Source organism: Botrytis deweyae, assembly GCF_014898535.1.
Source record: "Botrytis deweyae strain B1 chromosome Unknown BDEW_045, whole genome shotgun sequence".
Lineage (NCBI taxonomy): Eukaryota > Fungi > Ascomycota > Leotiomycetes > Helotiales > Sclerotiniaceae > Botrytis > Botrytis deweyae.
Genome location: NW_024066252.1, coordinates 32,102 through 49,648, shown reverse-complemented (window position 1 = coordinate 49,648; position 17,547 = coordinate 32,102). Strand labels below are relative to the sequence as shown.

Below are 17,547 nucleotides of genomic sequence, written 5' to 3'. Positions count from 1 at the left end.
TCATGCAGGGCAGCCATCAGTAGTCTTCAAACTTTATTCCCTTGGTTCGCCACTTTCTCTTACAAATGAAATTAAATATCAATGTGGAACGCCATTATGCAACACAGGATGTCAAAATGAATTTTTAGCTGAAGATTTGATTCGTGGGCATGACAGGAACATCTGATTAAAATTACCAGGGTTAGCGAATGATCTCCCGAATGCCCCGCATACGTTTACCCCATAGGCAATTTCAATGCGGCATTTCAAAAGTCCCGAAATATTCATAATGCGACTTATAAAACATTGAAGTTGATATTCGTATTGCAAGCCAAGAGCTGTCCAGTATCTTGTCAAACATGAAGTTACACGATTTTCTCATCTTCTCGCTTCTCTCAATCCCCCTCTCTTCGGCAAAACTATGTTCCATGCCCTATAACTCCTCCCCCTTGATCGACGACGCACCAGGCATCACGACAGCTGTTAATCTTTGTGGCCCGAACTCTACAATTCTTTTCCAACCAAACGTCACGTATAATCTACTCACTCCCCTCAGTTTCAAAAACCTTACGAGTGTAAAGTTTTCGTTCGAGGGCAATATCAGTTTGAGTGAGAATGTGACGGCGGTACAGCTGGTGGTCAACAATACTCGTACTTATCCCGGAAGATGGATTACGCTTAAGGGGACAAATGTCACTGTTGAGGGCAGTGAGGAGGAGAGTGGTGGTTGGTTTTTGGCGCATGGGGAGAAATGGTGGAGTAGTCCGTGGGACTCGGTGCAAGGAGGACGGCCGCATTGGTTCGGGTTTACGGTTACGTATGTTTAAGATGTTGCCTTTTTAGCACTCCATTCATCGACAGACTTTTGCTGATTCTTTTGGAAGTGATCTTGTGATTCGCAATCTTAAGATTCTTAATCCTGTGGCGTGGGTGTTTTCGATAGGGGGAAGTAATGTCGAGATGAGGAATATCTTCATTGATGCTAGGAGTAATGATGGATTTCCCTTTAACACTGGTATGTATCTCCTCCATTCACAGTCATTTGAGGATGATTTGTAAAAAATAAAATGAGATATTAAATGATCGAATAGATGGAATTGACCTCTCTGCATCTAACGTCCTAATCGACGGGTTCGAAATTCACAATGGTGACGATGTGATCAACGTCTCACCTCCCGCTACAAACGTCACAATGCGCAATATCATCGCCTCCGGAACGCATGGGCTCTCTGTCTCTTGCTCTTCAGGCACAGGCGGTAACTACACGTTTGAGAATGCGTATATTTATGACAGTTTGATGGCAGCGAGATTCAAGGGGGCGATAGGTACAACGTGTAATGTGAGTAATGTGACGTGGAGAAATATCGAGGTGAAGAATGTTAGTTACCCTATCCATTTTATTGAGGATTATTATGATCAGGAAAAGGGTATTCCGAGCGGGACGGATACTAGTCTTGCGGCTTATGCGAAGGGGTTTACATGGGAGGGAATCAATGGGACTGTGGCGGCAGTGGTTGGGGATGCGAGTTGTGTGAGTGACCCGTGTTGGTATGCTACTACCAGTGAGTCTTCCCGCTTTGATCTTGTTGAAAAGTCAACCTTCGGTGCATAGGAAATTTGTAGGTTAATGGTGTATAGATGAATCGCCAAAGAATGGGCTGTATCTACTTTGTCATGATAGCGCTCACTGCGAGGACTTCCACTTCGAGGGCATTGATTTGACTACTGCAGTAAGTCAACTACAAATATTTGCGAATCTTCTTCGTTACTAATGGATTTCTAGAATGGGACTACGGCGGGAGAAGTATGTACGGGGTTGGAAGGGGTGGGGGGCATGGGGGTTACTTGTGTGAATGGAACGATTACAGCGAACTGATTGTCTAGACCGTCTTCACTCTCGCGAATGTTACTTGACTGCTAGGTGACTATATACTATCAAATAGCTGTATATATCTATCTGTAATTCAAAGATTCAACCTGATATACATCTGAACAGGCATGCCCCTCGAATCTGGCTTGCCTGGATTTGACCGCAAAACTGCACCGATAAATCTGAAAATCACTACTGAGTGATCATACATTGTTTGAGTGCTTTGAAAGTTTCAATATGTAATTGTATTCTATCTCAAAAACATGTTGTTCTTGAATGGTTATTGACTGCTCAGACTTTCAAAGAAAGGGAGCAGGCAATCTGAAGATACACAGAGAGTATGGAGACATGTGGAAGTCACATCTTCTCTCAGGATATCAGTGAGGCTTGAATAGTCAAAGAAGATGCTGCAACTCAACAATGAAACAAACATTGTTATACTTATGACAAGATGCAAACTAACATTTGAAAGGCCATGTTTGGTACCTATTAGGGTTGTTTCCATGCGTGGCTAAGGACTTCTATTGTTTTGTTTGCGAGCTTTCCATGGCTATTCTATACAATGAAGATCACAGATCATGTCACCCAAGGAAAAATCAATTGATAAATTCAAGTGAATTCCGTTCTTTGATTTATCTTTGTGCATCTCATTGGGGGGTGTCGTCTCAATTCACTAGAACACATCTTCTGAAACCACGTCTTTGGCCCATCCCTTTAGCGGAAATGTAAAAGCATATAAAATTGTTTGCATTTCTTCCCATGGCCACAAGAAACTCTTATGGGATTTCCGGTTGAGAGAAATAAATAAGTCGGCAATTCGCTTGGTCAAGTTAAAACTGACTTTCCCTGGACTTCACAAGATATTGCCTTTCCCTCCGTTGCTCCTCTTCCACGATCTGACAACTCTTCAAAATGCTAGGACCGACTAGATTCAATGTAAAGCCATTTTTATACCCATTTGGAAATACTCCAGCAATCAATTTGTTACAGTCTCGGCGTCCTGCTTGCGAGAAGGATGATGCGGTAAGAGTATTGTTGCTGGGTTGTGGTGATCCCAGAAACTTGTTGTTTACCCTGTGCTGCAATAAAGGTGAGGGAGGCAGCATGTTCTCTCAAGATTTGATTCATATTATGCGCAATTACTAATGCTCTGTTCTATAGATGAAGCGATAAAATGGGTGTTCATGTGTTGCGACTTAGAGAGTGCAATTCTGGGTAAGACAGTCCCCGCCATCCCTCTTCCTTTTAGATTCGCCCATTAATATGAACCTTTCATATAGCGCGCAATATTCTTCTTTTTTCGCTCATCATCGACAACGAATCCAACGCATCAATCTGGAATACATTTTACCATTTCTACATAACTAACACCGACAATGCCGTGCTGCAGAAACAGATTCGCAAGCTTCTTCAACAATCGGCGAACTTAGAAGTGTGGTCGTCTTCCAGCTATGGCGCATCGATCTGTTTCATGAACCAAGACACGTTGGATCAAGTTCGAGAAATGTGGTCTCAGTATCTCGAGGTCGCAAATCTTAGGTCAGATTCCAAGGAACGAGATCACCTCGAAACAAAGTTTAAATCAGAGGTCAATTTAACCAGGCGAGAGCAATATGTTACGAATAGGGATATCGGGGTCCAGGATTTCCGTGGCCGGAAACAGTATGCATCTGCTCTTCGCTCAGCAGGTGGGAATTGGGAAAGTGCCATCCAAACAGTTGTCAATGCTTTTGATGGATTTTGGGACCATGGTGTAATCGCGGGAAACTCGCATGATGTGGAAGCTTTGAAACATGACGGCCAACTTGTGAATCCGCTGATGGCACTTACTTCTGCAGGGAATGCATTTGCGATCTCTTCAAACTCGGATCCTCTTTTGGGCTTTCGTCTTGCAAGCGCCTTCGATGATTCGAATTCTTCTCAAGAGGAATTAGCCGAGGCCGTTGTGATGCTAGCAAAGGCTCAATTCCAGGAGTGGTGCGCGAGTTTTGGGGAAAGGGTTCGTGAGAAAGGAATAGCCATACGCCTCTATTGCGGCGACGCTTTGAGATTCTCTTATGCGCTACAAAGCTTAGGAGGTAATGTAACGCCAGAAACAAAACTGCTCAGTATGTACACCACGGCATGGCGTTCAACTCCACTGGATCTAGACGATCCTGGTATAGCAAGCGGTATTCGTACGTTTGACGTCATCGACACCAATAATCTGGCTGATCCCCTTGGCATTCTAAATCTGCTGCCTGCTATAGCGCCATTATTGTCTCGCAAGGCAACCTCAGTCATGTTTACTGAGACGCTGTCTTTGTATACCAAAGATCCAGTTGAAATCCTATCTCATATTCTGTGTTGCGATATCACAACCTTCTCACTGCTTCTGGGGCTGGCGCCATCCGGTCACTTGTTCGGCTTTACCACATATGCCGTTGGACTGGATGCCCAACGGCAATTCTCAGTGCATCGAAATAATAATGATAGTTATCATATGCGAGTTGAGTGGAGATACCCAAATCTAGACGATCCAGCCGGTAGAGAATTGATCTTTGAACCGCATGAACTTGCCCTTTTCTTCTTCAAGCTCTACCTGAGGATGTTTGAAATTGAGTCCATGTCTCCAACTAGCGGAAAAGAAATGCATTGTCTAAGATACAGTCGCCTAGGGTTTTCCGCTCTTGTTTGCCTAGCGAAAGGTTGTGTCAAGAAAGATCAGCTGTCAACTTTTGGGGACTGTCTTCTCGGACATATCGAAAACGAGGATAGGTTGCGTGTCGGTGGTCTCCAACTCCTCGAGTTGTCTTTACACTTTTGCCAACTGGGTATTTGTTCTCGGCCCTCTTTACTGGAAATACCTCATCAAATCATGCTCGCAAACCAGAAAGAATTCAAAAATGGTCCATTGAGTTTTCCCAATGAAGAAGCCAATGGGAACCCACTTGATCACAATAACTTTCCCCGTCTGATTTGGATCTCTCTGAGCGTTTCACACGAGACTCTTGAGGCATTGAAGCTAGATAACGAGTATGCCACGGTTGGGCTACAGATCAAAATCCGGCATACAAAAAGTAAGACCGAGGCCATCTTCATTTGTCTTCAGTGCTTTTTTGGTAGTCTGGTCCAACGAGCTGACGATAATGATGCTTACGATGTCATTGAAGATCAACAGGGCTTGAAGGGGACATCGGACTTAATTGTGACATGTGCTGTACCCTCCTTGGTATTGATGATAGAGTCCACAGAATCCACACGAATAGAGTTAGCATGTTTGAGCAACAAGCTGAGTGCGGACTATATGTGCGACGAGGCTATATGTAGCTATAGCTTTGACGAGGATAATGTTTTGATTCTAAGAGAACCTCCAGGAGTCAGATTGCGACCTTTTGCAACAGATCATGCAGGCTCTCTACGTACACCTTCTGCCTCTAAAAGACCTTGCTTTGTCGGAATGAAAGATGGTATTTCAGTCGAGACCATGGAAATTCAAAAGAACTTTGAGTATTTGGAAACCGAAAGTGCCATCAGAGCTCGTCAAATATCTCCTTGCACTATTTCCGAAAGATTCAACGGCTTTGAAGTCGGACAGGTCCAATTCCCATATCCGATCACACTCCACAAAGCGATAATTGATACTTCGAACAAGGTTAAAACATTGGTTGCTAAGCCGAGTTTAGCTTTAGATAATACAGGCTACACACTGAATCCATTTCCAGTTGTGTTGAATGGCTCAGACGCTTACCCCCTCACACTTCCCAAAGTAAACATAAATCAGCAGCCAATCATATCTGGCACTGGCCGCGAAACTGCCGAATGGATTTCGAATCTCATGCATAGCATGTTCTGCGCACGAGAACGCTCGTACTGGCGGGGATCTGATGTTGGTCTCCAAGAAGATGCTCCTGCTCTATTCTCAATCAAAAGCTACATCCATAATATGGCGGTTTCCTTTGTTCAACCATCTCGTCTGGGTCGAAAGCAGACGTTCTTGTTTGATTCTGGTGTCCCACGTAATACCTCAATGATCATCTTTGTCTCGGCTTTGCGACACAATATAGATCAGAGCTCGGTTGTTCTGGATGCATATGTACTTCCGCTTACAGCCGAATTCTCCCCACTCACTCCCGTAATCGAGAAACTACTAGCTCATAAAAGCACTCAGCCAATTTCTTATGGTATGAGAGACGTAGACGAGCAACTAATGAGACGAATGCTTCCGGCAACCGTAGAAGCATGTCGAAAAGGCTGGGACCACGGTCAAGGATGCAAATACCGTCAATATGGCTTAGTATCCTCGTACACTGAATCGAATCAGTCACCAATCTGCGCATGCGGCGAAGGAGAAGATGTAGAAGGCTTTCCGCGGGTTGAAGGATGGGAAACGCTTAGTAGATATGCAACAAGAATCGCTCTTATGCCGTTATCAACGGTGGATTATGTTGAAGCTCATTATTCGCAGGAAGAACATGACAACTATGGAAAAGGAAAATTCTCAATGTCGACCTCGCCAAATTCTCACATAGATGAAATAACACGGAATTTGGTTAATCAACTCGGTGTAGTTGACTCCAGAGGATGTAAGAAATGTGGCGATATCCCACAAGGAGACACGGTGTATAAGCAATGCGCGAGATGTAGAGGAGTGAGGTATTGTAGTCCGGTGTGTCAGAAGGCAGACTGGAAAGAGCATAAGAAAATCTGTAAGACTGCAGCGCCTGGCACTTGAGTCAAATGTTGTTGAGTCAATTGATCGCTATCATATCGCGAGTTTCATTGTTACACTTTGCTCAAGTGAATTCAACCTTCTCCATTTGCGTGAATTATCCAAACTGCTTGACCATAACCGTCCTCGGTGCAAATTATATTTGTACATATGTCCTCTGAAAATTTTCTCGCAGTTATTGATTCTCTGGTTCATGCGAGATATCGATTTGTGTCATTTCTCCAAATCCTTATTTCCGGCACTCAAGTCTGCATTCAATGAGCTTTGATCGACGACAGTCGAAGAACTCGATGACACCGATGAAGAGGACAAGAACGACATTCGAGAGTCATCCAGCGAGGAAGGAGGCTGTGGTTGCGGATTGATCGACGAGGGCGATGACAATGATGAATGTGAAAGTGGCACAAATACCTCTCTTACACCACCCCCGTAAATTCTTCCGAACATTTCAATCCCCTCCGAATGAAGTATCCACAGCCCCACGATATCAGTCAAACATCCGCATACAAGTATCCCTATTTCCACACACATTGCAATGTAATAAGGCATAGTTAGTTGATCAAGTCTCTTTGTATCAATCTTGCACATCAAATATAAAATGCATCCAGCAGTCAACCATTTCGGGATTTCCCTCCAGATCATTTCTCGTAGAATGATGCTTTGGGTAGCTATTTGCTTCTCCCTTGGAAGGAACTGATAGTTTCCGCGCTGATAGTGGAAGACTTTTATGATTTGCTGCATGGTCGGTACTAGGTATGATAAACACAGAAGACATAGAGATATTACAATAGACCTAGAGAGAGATGTTATTTTAGGTTTTTAGAATTTAGAGTTTGGGGGTCTGCGGATCGTGGGGTTACGAACCATGTTTGATCGGATCCAGTGACGGCCATTGCGCATGTGGTTATGAAGGCAAGGAAAACCAAGTACTGGATGGCGAGGGAGAGTAAAAATACGGCATTGGTGTTGAGAATTGACATTGTGAATGTTGCTGTAGGATTTGATGAAGACGTCAAGCTATTAAGTGGGACTTTTGACTTCGGGTACTTGAGGCTGAGCTTGGATTTAAGCCTGAAGTATTGCTTTTCTGTATGTTTTGCATGGGAGAATGTGATCTATCGACTCACGGGGAACAAGTGTTTCTCGGGTGATGCAAGGGGAATCCTGAGCTCGCTTAATTTTCTAATGAGCTACGTGACACATGTTTTCTGGGCCAATGGAGCTTGTGTTTACTTCTTTATGTTTCTCCATCCCGAAAAAAAATGTCTCATATTCATTCTAATTTTATGCCAAAAGTACTAATCAAAATCTCGCCACATCGGAATGAAAATCATGCATGAACACCAGAATCTAGACCCAAACGCCACTTTCCTGCCCGAATCTGCATTGTAGAAAGCCTTCCACATCAAAGATAAAACATTATCTTGCTGATCGATGGATTCCAAGGATTCTTCCACCCATCTGGTAGCTCTTTTGTAGCAATTGGTTTCCAAACGAGCTTATTCTCTCCATAAACAGCTACTCTTTGTGTTCCAACCATATCATCCGTGATTTTCTCATCGTGATAGCCCTCTAATACAGGCTTCAAATAGCATCTCACGCGATCGCACAGCATATCTGCGTAGCGGGCTGGTGTACAGACAGAGAGAGCTTTGGAAGCGCGAGAGCCGGTGTAGCAAAGCTTGTTTGTCTGTGTACAATCAGTTAGTGCATCTAGTGGTGTGGGTCTCGAAATCAATAGGAAACTCACAATATTCATGATTTCCTTTGGGTCTTTCTTGTAATTAAGATCATCGTAGATCACAACATACTGAGTACTTTTGGCCGTGCCGAGTGGACTGCAATGGCTCTGCAAGTAGAAACTAAAGTGATTGGGTGTCACGACTACCGAATCGACAATAGTTCCAGCACCCAAATTTGGATCATCGTCCACTAGAGTCAAAGGGTAAAATCTCGCATGATGTCGCTTGATTGCAACGATAAGGGTGAGTTTAGGTTTCCATGTCTCACCTTTGGCTAATTTTTGCAAGGCGCCAGGAAATTCTTTTTCCTTGATATTGAGTTTTAGTTCCATGTATGCGTCAGAGCATCCATCAAAAATTTGTTGTTTCTCGTGATGCCGAACCATGCCAAATTGACTCTCGCTCACTCCGTCTCGGTAGAAGAGAATGTGATCGGGAATAATACGTGGATATATGCCACCATGCCCTCGTTCTATGCCTTCCAAAGCATGTTCGGCCCAGGCAAGAAGTCTTTCTTTTATCATGCCTCGAAGGTCCGAAATGTACTTCAGGGGCATATGTTAGCAATGCAGAGGGCATAAGATGAACGAGTTCACGTACCTCTTGTTTTCCTTCCTGGAGTCGTGCAGAGCCGAGATATTGGAATCGGCTGTAATCGTCGGTAGCCACTACAGCAGCTATGGAAGGACATCCTTCCTCATTGCCAGGATGTGTGACATCTGCTCCAACAACCATAGTCCGGGACTTGGTTCCACACCCATTCCACACTTGTTGATTGATGCCTCCCAATTTGAGATTGAACTTTAAGCTATTCGATCATTGTTAGTAGATCTTCATGCTGGAAATGGTGGTACATTGTGACACACCTGATATTACCGCATCTAGCGCGGTCCCCTCCACCCGAAAGCTTTCTTCGCACCACGCAAACTGTCGGAATGCCCTTATCACAATCTCCCCATCTCTTGATCTCTGGATATAGCTTGCGATTTCGTTCTGGGAGCACAACCAGAATCAAGGGCACAGTTCCAGTGCCTTTAAAGACAGATCCTAGGGCTTTTTCGAAAGTTTTGGCGCAGTTTTGGCGATAAACCTCGGAGTCTACTTTTTCTTCGGGAACTATTGCTTGACAAAAGACGCGTTCCTCAACATGATTAAGTCCAAATTCCTCTAGAGATCTAGCTAAAGTATGAGTAGCTTCTTCCATCTCGTTCTGCGTTTGCTCTTGAATTTCATCATGTCTCAGCCACAGAACGTAAAGAGTCTTGTTTTCAATACCCGGTTCCCGGCATTGCTTGGATTTCATGTCCCAAGCACCGTCACGGGCCAGAGCTTCGTTTTTCTCGCGAAGTAGTAATGTCGGAGGATCAAGGGCTCCCGCTTTAATCTCGACAAGGTTTGTGTCTGGTATAATTCCAAATGTCTAGTTTCAGTGGACGAGGTCAGTGGATAGACACTAAAATAATAAGCCTCTATAATATATGCAATACTCTTCTCACCTTGTAGAAGGGGCTCTTCTCGAGGAAGCCCAATTCTGCCAATCCCGTCTCCTTGATAGCAACTATACTCTGGTGAGGAGTCTTGGTGGCATCAATCATAGCAGCAACATAAGGCTCTGGTAGATTCTTCTTAACAATTTGCCATTCAACAATTTTCAAATGATCTGCTGGAAACCAAGTTGGATCTTCCATACTTCCCACGTTGATGCACCGGGCATTTTTGTCGAACGCAGTCTCATGGTATGCTAGGTGACTGTCAACACATTGAGATCTCATAAACAACAACCAAGTGAAAGGACTTACTAGCACTCATGTGAGCATGAACTAACATCTCTGTACCATCTTTCATAAACTTAGTCTCTGACACACTATGCGACGCGATACTTTTGATGTTGAAGACTTTTTGTCTGTTCTTTTCATGAATGTCGAAAACAACACGGACCCCCTTTAGAAGTCTTTCAGAATTACCCCAACTTTTCGGGTTTGATTTTATCCATTCGGCGAGATTGATCGGAGAAAAGAACGCAGATGTTGTCACGTTAACATTAAGCAAAATTGAGCCCTTCCCAGGCCTCATTGAGCTGAAGAAACCACGGTGTATCTGATACAAAGGCACATTGTCGTTATCTTTGAAGCATAGAACAGTTTTCCTCTGCTTTAATCGTTGTTCAGACATCCATTCTTTGTCATCAGCCTCAAAGCTATGTGGATAGAATTTCTTGCCCACACGACCTCCTTCATACTGAGGGGAATTAACCTTCTTCCAAGAAATTATATTGAGGAACTTCAATTCCTCTTCAGGGTGGTCGAGGGGTATATTCCTGGACTTGACATGGTCTATCAAGGCCTTGACATTAACCAATCCAAGGAATGACAATGAAGAGTTCATATTGATCGGGTTACCATCGGGTCCGCTGCGTGTATGTGGTGTTGGAATAGAGAGTCCGATCTTGCTCAAATCATGCTTCCCAAGTGGTTCATTAGAGACAATAAAGGAGTCATAGTCGGTAGCCCAGCTGATTGGTTCGAATAGATCTTTGTTTTCCTCGAAAAGCCGCGTGATTAGATAGCGCTTGGTTTCTGGTCGTGTAGGTACGAACCCTTCGGGCTTTCCGCGAGAAATGATTCTACCAAGGCAAATCGAGTATTTCAAGATCTGCGCATCGCTTCTCAGACCGACTTTGTAAAAGTTCGCGTTAATCTTAGTAGATTGATCCCAAGTTTGGCTCTCGGCTTTGGGGATTCCTCGAGACTCTTCATCATACGAGCTTTGAAGTTTCTCTTCCATCGTTCTGTTATCGTCAAGAGGCTCTGGTAGAGGGTTTGATTGTCCAGCGGTGTTAGCTGAAGCTTGAGACGCTGCTCTTAATGCTGCATTGGACTGGGGTCCATATTCTTTTAACCATGCATCTCGCGCGTCGGGAGTGAATCTATCTGCAATATCTTGCCCAATCTCAGAAATCTTCAACCCACCCAGCTGGGGGCATTTATTCTTTGGGCATGCAGCGTGGCCGCATGATTTACAACTTTTCCCAACGCTTTCTATGCAATTCTTACTTTCGTGCGGAGGTTCGGTATATTCGAAGCAGTTGTCGCACATCTGTTGATTGTACAGTGGGTAAAGTTCATTGCATGCCACCACTTTGTATTCATGTGCTTCTTTCTTGCAGCATTTCGAGCAGTCAACTAGTTTAACCATGTCGAAGGACGGATTTTAACCTATTAAATTAAGTCTAAATCGAGAAGAAAGGAAGGTAAATTGATCAAAGTGGTCTGAATCAGATCAGACAGCTGATACCCCAGAAGTCCTCAGACTAGATTTTCCCGAATGAAGATGCTGTCCCTGAACACTCATGGTCGGGAAATGAGCACAACTTATACTTCCAATTCCATGATTGTGCATCAACACCCGTCATTTGCCCCCCCACGATTGCCCCCATCATGATATAAACTGCACAAAGCTTGCGCTAATTATCACAAGCTTTGTGAAGATGCAGTTGCAAAGCGATTCTTACTTTTTTCTAATTGTACGAGAGATGGTGGATTGTCACACATGGTTCCTGCTGTTTGCCTCACGGGAGGCGGCTGTTGGTATAACAATCGACGATACATGGATCTAACAAAGCACAAACCAACTCTTAGTTTAACATTGAGCTATTGTTTAGCCCCCCAAAAAAACTAGAAGTCATATCACCGACCCCAGAGACGCGGTCCATTCTTGCAAGTGGGGGGTTTTTTGTTTTTTTGATGTCGAAACAGTTGAGAAGCAGTGTACTGAAGTATCCTGGGCGAATCTGGTGCATAGAAATCACGGAAATTGTCTCATTGCAACATACATATCGAATGTCATCAGTGAGCAGATCATTCAGACTCGAGGGTGGAATTAACACCGCGACGCTAGCCTGCGATTCTTTCTTCCCCAGTATTCGTGATTTGATCCATGGAACCCTCACACATGGCTTAAAATTGTTAGAAAGGGAGAATTCGACAGTTTGATGGGACGGAGTTGAAGAAGAATTCATATTGGATCGGAATGCCATATTTCTGAACGCCAATGGTTAGTAGACAACAAACATTGAAAGCCGTCAAGTAAGAAACGCCGTGTTGTCGAAGGTGGCGAATATATCTTGCTACATTGAGAAATGAACCAAAGGTCAGCTTGCATATACCAATCGAGGGAATTGAAGAGAATGTCTCTACAGATGTCAGAGGGGAGGTGAAGAAAGAATAAATTCACTATTTTTTGGCGGCTCAAAATGTGTGTGGGTAAGTCAATTAAAAATGTTCTACTTAATTCGCTCTTTTGGTGTGTAAATCATTCTTCGTCCCCTCTCAGATCAATCGCTTTAACAGTCGACCAGGCTCAATCCTGATAAACTCACAAGGGCATAAGTGTAACCATGGCAGAGTATTAGTATTGGCTGAGCCCTACTAGAATCTGAATTGAACGAAATAGGAAGGTGTGGCATTCATAACGAATTTCATTTCTCATTAATCGTAAGCCGTTGTGATACAAAAACGCCATTCTTTGATTCGTCATAAACATTGTGGCTGCTCAATGCTGCTCAATGCTGCTCAAAGATCATGCCACATATTTACGGCTTCTGCTTCTCCTTCCTCTTGCACATCATTATCCATGATTCTCCTATTCCTAGCCGGCGTCGGGCTCAAAGCGATTCTTGGTCTACTCATGAAAGCATTTTTGTAATCCGCATCCACACCCATCCTCATACCCTCATCCATGTCCTCCGATTCATCATCCTCGCTTTCAATCATAGATGATATCATCCTATCCTTCGCTGGAGTCGGACTAACAGCAATTCTCGGTCTACTCATGAAAACACTGGCATAATCGACATCGTTTCCATCCATCAACACCTCTCGATCAATTGCTGGCGTGGCGGGAGATAACGAATCTTCTTCCTCTTGAACAACCTTTGGGAAATGTGATTGTCGCTGTTTCCTCTTTTCATCTTTGATACTTTGCCTTCGCTCTAACTGTGCCTTCTTTTGGGCTGCCTCAAAGCCTGCCATAGACTGACGTGTACGTTCTATCAAGTCCGCATGTTTTTCTTCTTCTGTTACCGAAGACTTGACAGGTGTGGCTCTAGACTTAGGATTTAGAGTGAGGCGATCCATATCTGGCAAATCATCAAAATCATCGTTAAGGTTGGATTTCGAGTATCGTGGGTTCGAACGAGCCATGGTAAGACGGGTACGTTCTGCTAAAGACAACGAGCGTTTCAACTTTTGTGGCGATGGGGATGCAGCTGACATAGAGTTCAAAATCTGCTCTGCTTGGCTGAGCTCCGGAACAGGTCCGAGAGGGTTTTCAGAGGCCTGAATTGATTTAGAAGGAGATGGACTCGGCTGTGATATCATTGTATGTCTCCTCGTGATTGATACGGGAGTCTCAGCTGAGGTTCTTCCAAATTCACGTTCTGGGTCTTTGTCAAAAGAGACGGGGCGACGGGATGATCTCATAGCGCTTGGAGTGGCAGATATATAGTCGTCTTTGATAGCCGATGTTACAGTTGTGGCCTCATATAATTTCTCACTAGCGACACCGAGATCGTCCGATGCCTGTTCAGGCAGAATGATTGATGAAGACCCAATGGGAATTGGTCTGTGGGATATTCTCGAACGCGGTGTACTAATCAATTCATTCTCGCGACTACGAGAAGTAGAAACCTCGGCAGCATCAAGAATTCCCACCGAGACAGGCGAATGGTCGGGAGATACATTGGCTGATGGAGATATGTCCCCATCCTGATTACTTGGTGACAATGACTCTTTGGCTAAATCAATAGAAGGCTGGTTGAGCCTTTTATTCGAGCCACCCTGTATGATGTTTTCTTTGGAAAACGCCTTTTGCTTGGATACATCATTCAACGCATTGCGAGTTCTTTCCATTAAACGAGCATATTCATCTAGAATGGGGATGTTCACGGAACTGGCATCCTTTGTAGAATACTTCCCGATTTGTAATGTCTGGTGGTCGTTGAAACCAAGTTTGATGCCCTTCTCCTCGACAGGAACTGCCTGCACCTTTTTGGTGGGTGATTTGGTACCGTTTCGAGTCAAAGTCCGTCCGAATTCTTGCCATCTAGCTAAACGGCTCTCTTGATTTTGCACTCGCGCCTCTAGCCGTTTAACGAGCCCGGTATCATTCTTTCCTTCTATGTCTGCAACAGTACCATTCTCAATCTGTTCCCAAAGCTCATCAAAACGCTTGGCCAGCAGTCCCTCTCTACTGGGCCTATTATCTCCGTAAAGAATCGTTTCCAGCCACTCGTTACTACCAGACCAATTCTTGCGGAATGTATTTTGCAATGATCCTAGATCTCTATCGGATAATCCAGTATGGCCTTCTCCTTCATTCATCTCATGGTTCAGATCTTCCCGTCGCTTTAGAGTTTGTTGATCATTGAGCTCAAGTGTTTCAGAAAAGTCGCTATATTTGGCTCTTAAATTGTTCTTCTCAGCAATATGCTTGCCCAAAGATTTCTTGTGTGCCAATATCAAGGCCGATAGTATTGTCCTTTCTCCTGTGTATGAGAAGTTCTCCAGTGCCAGTTGTTGGGCAAGAGCTTCGTATCGTCCAGAGGTGTCATCCTCCACGACCCTTTTCAGAACAGCGTTTGAAAATACCGCCAAAACTTCCTCCAGCCTTTCACCCTTGCATTCGTCCAACATAGTTTTCCGCAGTACAGTATCTCGTCCAAGGACTCCATTCTTCTTGGCCTGGTCGAGACATCGAAACAATGCGGTGCGCAGATTGAGGGACTGGAGAGGTTCGAGTGGTGGGAAAAATGGTTGTAATTTCTATAGACACGAGTTAGCTGTTTTGTTTCATTCCAAAGTGACAATGAAAGGCATTAATGTACATTTCGAGTCTCTTCCGGATCCCAAATTGCAAATAGCTGAAACAGTGCCCACTCTACACTCTGTATTCGTTTCTTTTGATTCTGTTGCGCATCCTTGGTAGAGAATGTTACCGCCGTGATATCTGGCCAGTCATCTCGCAAATCGAGATCCAGAAGTCGAAGATTCGTTATGAAAAGAGCAACGTATGAGGGGCCAGAGGGTGGTTGTGAGTTGGTGCTTGAAGGGAGCCTCAAGTTGCTTGAGGCTGTCGAAGTTCGAAGACTTCGGGATCGCCCAAGAGGATTAAAGGTTGAGACGGACATTTTGTTGATCCCCCGCAAAGTTGATATGATAACAACATGTTATCGTAATATATCTCACTTTAATATCAAAGATATAATAGCGGTCTGCATTGCATTAAATTCGTGGAGCTCTTCGCTTGGTGCAGCGTAAACAAACCAGATTTAGCGGTTGTGCCAGAACAGTCAATACATTTAGCTCATCCATAAAAATTATGATCACGTGATCTCGAATTTTGGCAGGAGAAGAAGGTACGGCATCGAAATGCTTGGCTGCTTGGCATTTGGTATAGGGATAAAACAAATTTCAACGACAATCGATCTTTCTCTTCTCTACTTCTTGATGCTCTTCCTGTAATACAAGTCAAAATACACTTTTTCGTCGTGTTGGAGGACTCGAAGGATCCTCATCGTCGCTGCTGTTACTATTTTCGGATGGAACAATGCTCTTTGCCCTACAGTTTCCCTACATCATCATTCAAGGCACGGCAAGCACTGAAATCTAGCAATTCGCGACTTACGAGCGATGAAATGAAGAAACTGGATAAAAGTCTGTCCGGCAGTTAGATCCTTTTGGGCGGCATCTCAAGTCTTAGGCAGTGTCTTCTCAAAATATTCTGCCTCGTATGGCTATTGAGAATGTCCTATCGTCCTATCGTCCTATCATCCTATTGTCCGATATGTTCCAATAACCTCAAGGCCCGGTCACCATTCACTGCGTTTCAAAGTCAGACAATCCTCAGGCCTCGACCATTAACGCTATTTGCATCCTTTTGTCAACTCCGGTTGATTGAACGGGAGTTCTTAGAATCCATTTCAGATGGAATAGATGGCAATGCAATGCATCATAGCCCACAATAAGTACACTGGGCAGGCTATGTTAATGAGCTGTCTACTGTAAGTATGCTGACAGGAACCTTGAAACAATTCATGGCCACATTTAGACCTCAGCGAAGCATTCTATTTCCACATTAGCGACGCATTTCAGCAAGATTAAGCTCAGTTCCATGTCAATCTCATGTCAATCTCAGTAGATTGTGAAAGTTTATTAAGACAAATTACCATACTAGGTATGCACAAGGAAGTCGAAGTCGATCATAAGTTTCCATGACACGCGTCAGCTTAATCATCCATTCCCAAATTCTCCTTTTTCTCAAGGTATTTTCATGGCTCCACTAGCAACCCCCCAAAATCAATCATGGCTCATATGAGCTGTCTAGACTAAACGATAATCTGCAGTGATTTTCCAAATACTGGAAATGGATTTCCAGAAGGTATGAGGACTGCACTGCTGTATTTTTTCTTGTGGCTTTCTACATGTACATTACTTCATCCCAATACGTTGAATTTGGTAAACATCTTGTCATACTATAGGAGGAATGGAAAGAGAGAGTTCAATGCATCAGATCTCATTGAGTCTTTTACTCGCTGCACAGAGTAGTTTGACTCCAGCATTTCTTTTGGGTTTTATCTTACAACGAATCTGTGGGGCGATGTCAGGAGATTTCCCTGTAAAAATTCAACTTAGAACTACATTGGTCCTTGCAGCGATGGGCCCATAATACTAAACCCTCTAAATGTTCTCAAATGTCGATTACATTTATTCCCCGCCCTGGAAACCGAATTCTAACGGTGACATTATTGTCTTGCATGGAAACAGTTGCCAAATTACGAGCTACAGATTATCTCGTATCAAGTCCTCAACAATTCGTTTTACAGGCATAGCGGATGGTTTTATGACCTGATGTCAATGTACCGCCCATTACTACTTTACAAATATCTCTCTGGTTTCTAAGGTGGTTCGGGAGGTCAGAATCTTATGCTGCAATGACACATTGACTGTGCTTTCATCATATGGCATCAGATTTCTTGATTGGCTGTCTAACCGTGTAAGCGGTTTCTTTGGGGAGAATGTGTCCGGAAGTACCAAGTCACTATCAAACCTTGAGGGATCTTTCGATACGCTTCCGATGAAACATGATTGCATTGTTGAACCCGGTCGACACATTTTGATGGACTGGAAGTCTTCATCTCTTGGAAATTAGCTCGCCATGTCTTTCCCAATTGAAATGACGGCCAATCA

The 17,547-nt window shown here is 43.9% G+C and overlaps 4 protein-coding genes across 4 annotated transcripts; 2 read left to right on the top strand and 2 right to left on the bottom strand.

Annotated features, from left to right (window-relative positions):
- Positions 1–338: 338 nt before the first annotated feature.
- Positions 339–1,855, top strand: EAE98_011161 (uncharacterized protein; the record flags this gene model as incomplete). Its single annotated transcript, XM_038958783.1, has 5 exons — positions 339–796; positions 864–994; positions 1,071–1,541; positions 1,618–1,709; positions 1,763–1,855. The coding sequence occupies 5 exons, from the start codon at positions 339–341 to the stop codon at positions 1,853–1,855; spliced, it is 1,245 nt and encodes a 414-aa protein (XP_038804787.1).
- A 906-nt stretch (positions 1,856–2,761) lies between these two features.
- Positions 2,762–6,563, top strand: EAE98_011160 (uncharacterized protein; the record flags this gene model as incomplete). Its single annotated transcript, XM_038958782.1, has 3 exons — positions 2,762–2,939; positions 3,011–3,064; positions 3,130–6,563. 3 exons carry the CDS (start codon positions 2,762–2,764, stop codon positions 6,561–6,563), a joined length of 3,666 nt encoding a protein of 1,221 aa, XP_038804786.1.
- A 1,402-nt stretch (positions 6,564–7,965) lies between these two features.
- EAE98_011159 (uncharacterized protein) lies at positions 7,966–11,497 on the bottom strand (the record flags this gene model as incomplete). Its single annotated transcript, XM_038958781.1, has 6 exons — positions 7,966–8,250; positions 8,311–8,847; positions 8,903–9,110; positions 9,169–9,722; positions 9,799–10,043; positions 10,102–11,497. The coding sequence occupies 6 exons, from the start codon at positions 11,495–11,497 to the stop codon at positions 7,966–7,968; spliced, it is 3,225 nt and encodes a 1,074-aa protein (XP_038804785.1).
- Positions 11,498–12,873: 1,376 nt separating this feature from the next.
- EAE98_011158 (uncharacterized protein) lies at positions 12,874–15,488 on the bottom strand (the record flags this gene model as incomplete). Its single annotated transcript, XM_038958780.1, has 2 exons — positions 12,874–15,123; positions 15,186–15,488. 2 exons carry the CDS (start codon positions 15,486–15,488, stop codon positions 12,874–12,876), a joined length of 2,553 nt encoding a protein of 850 aa, XP_038804784.1.
- Positions 15,489–17,547: the final 2,059 nt, after the last annotated feature.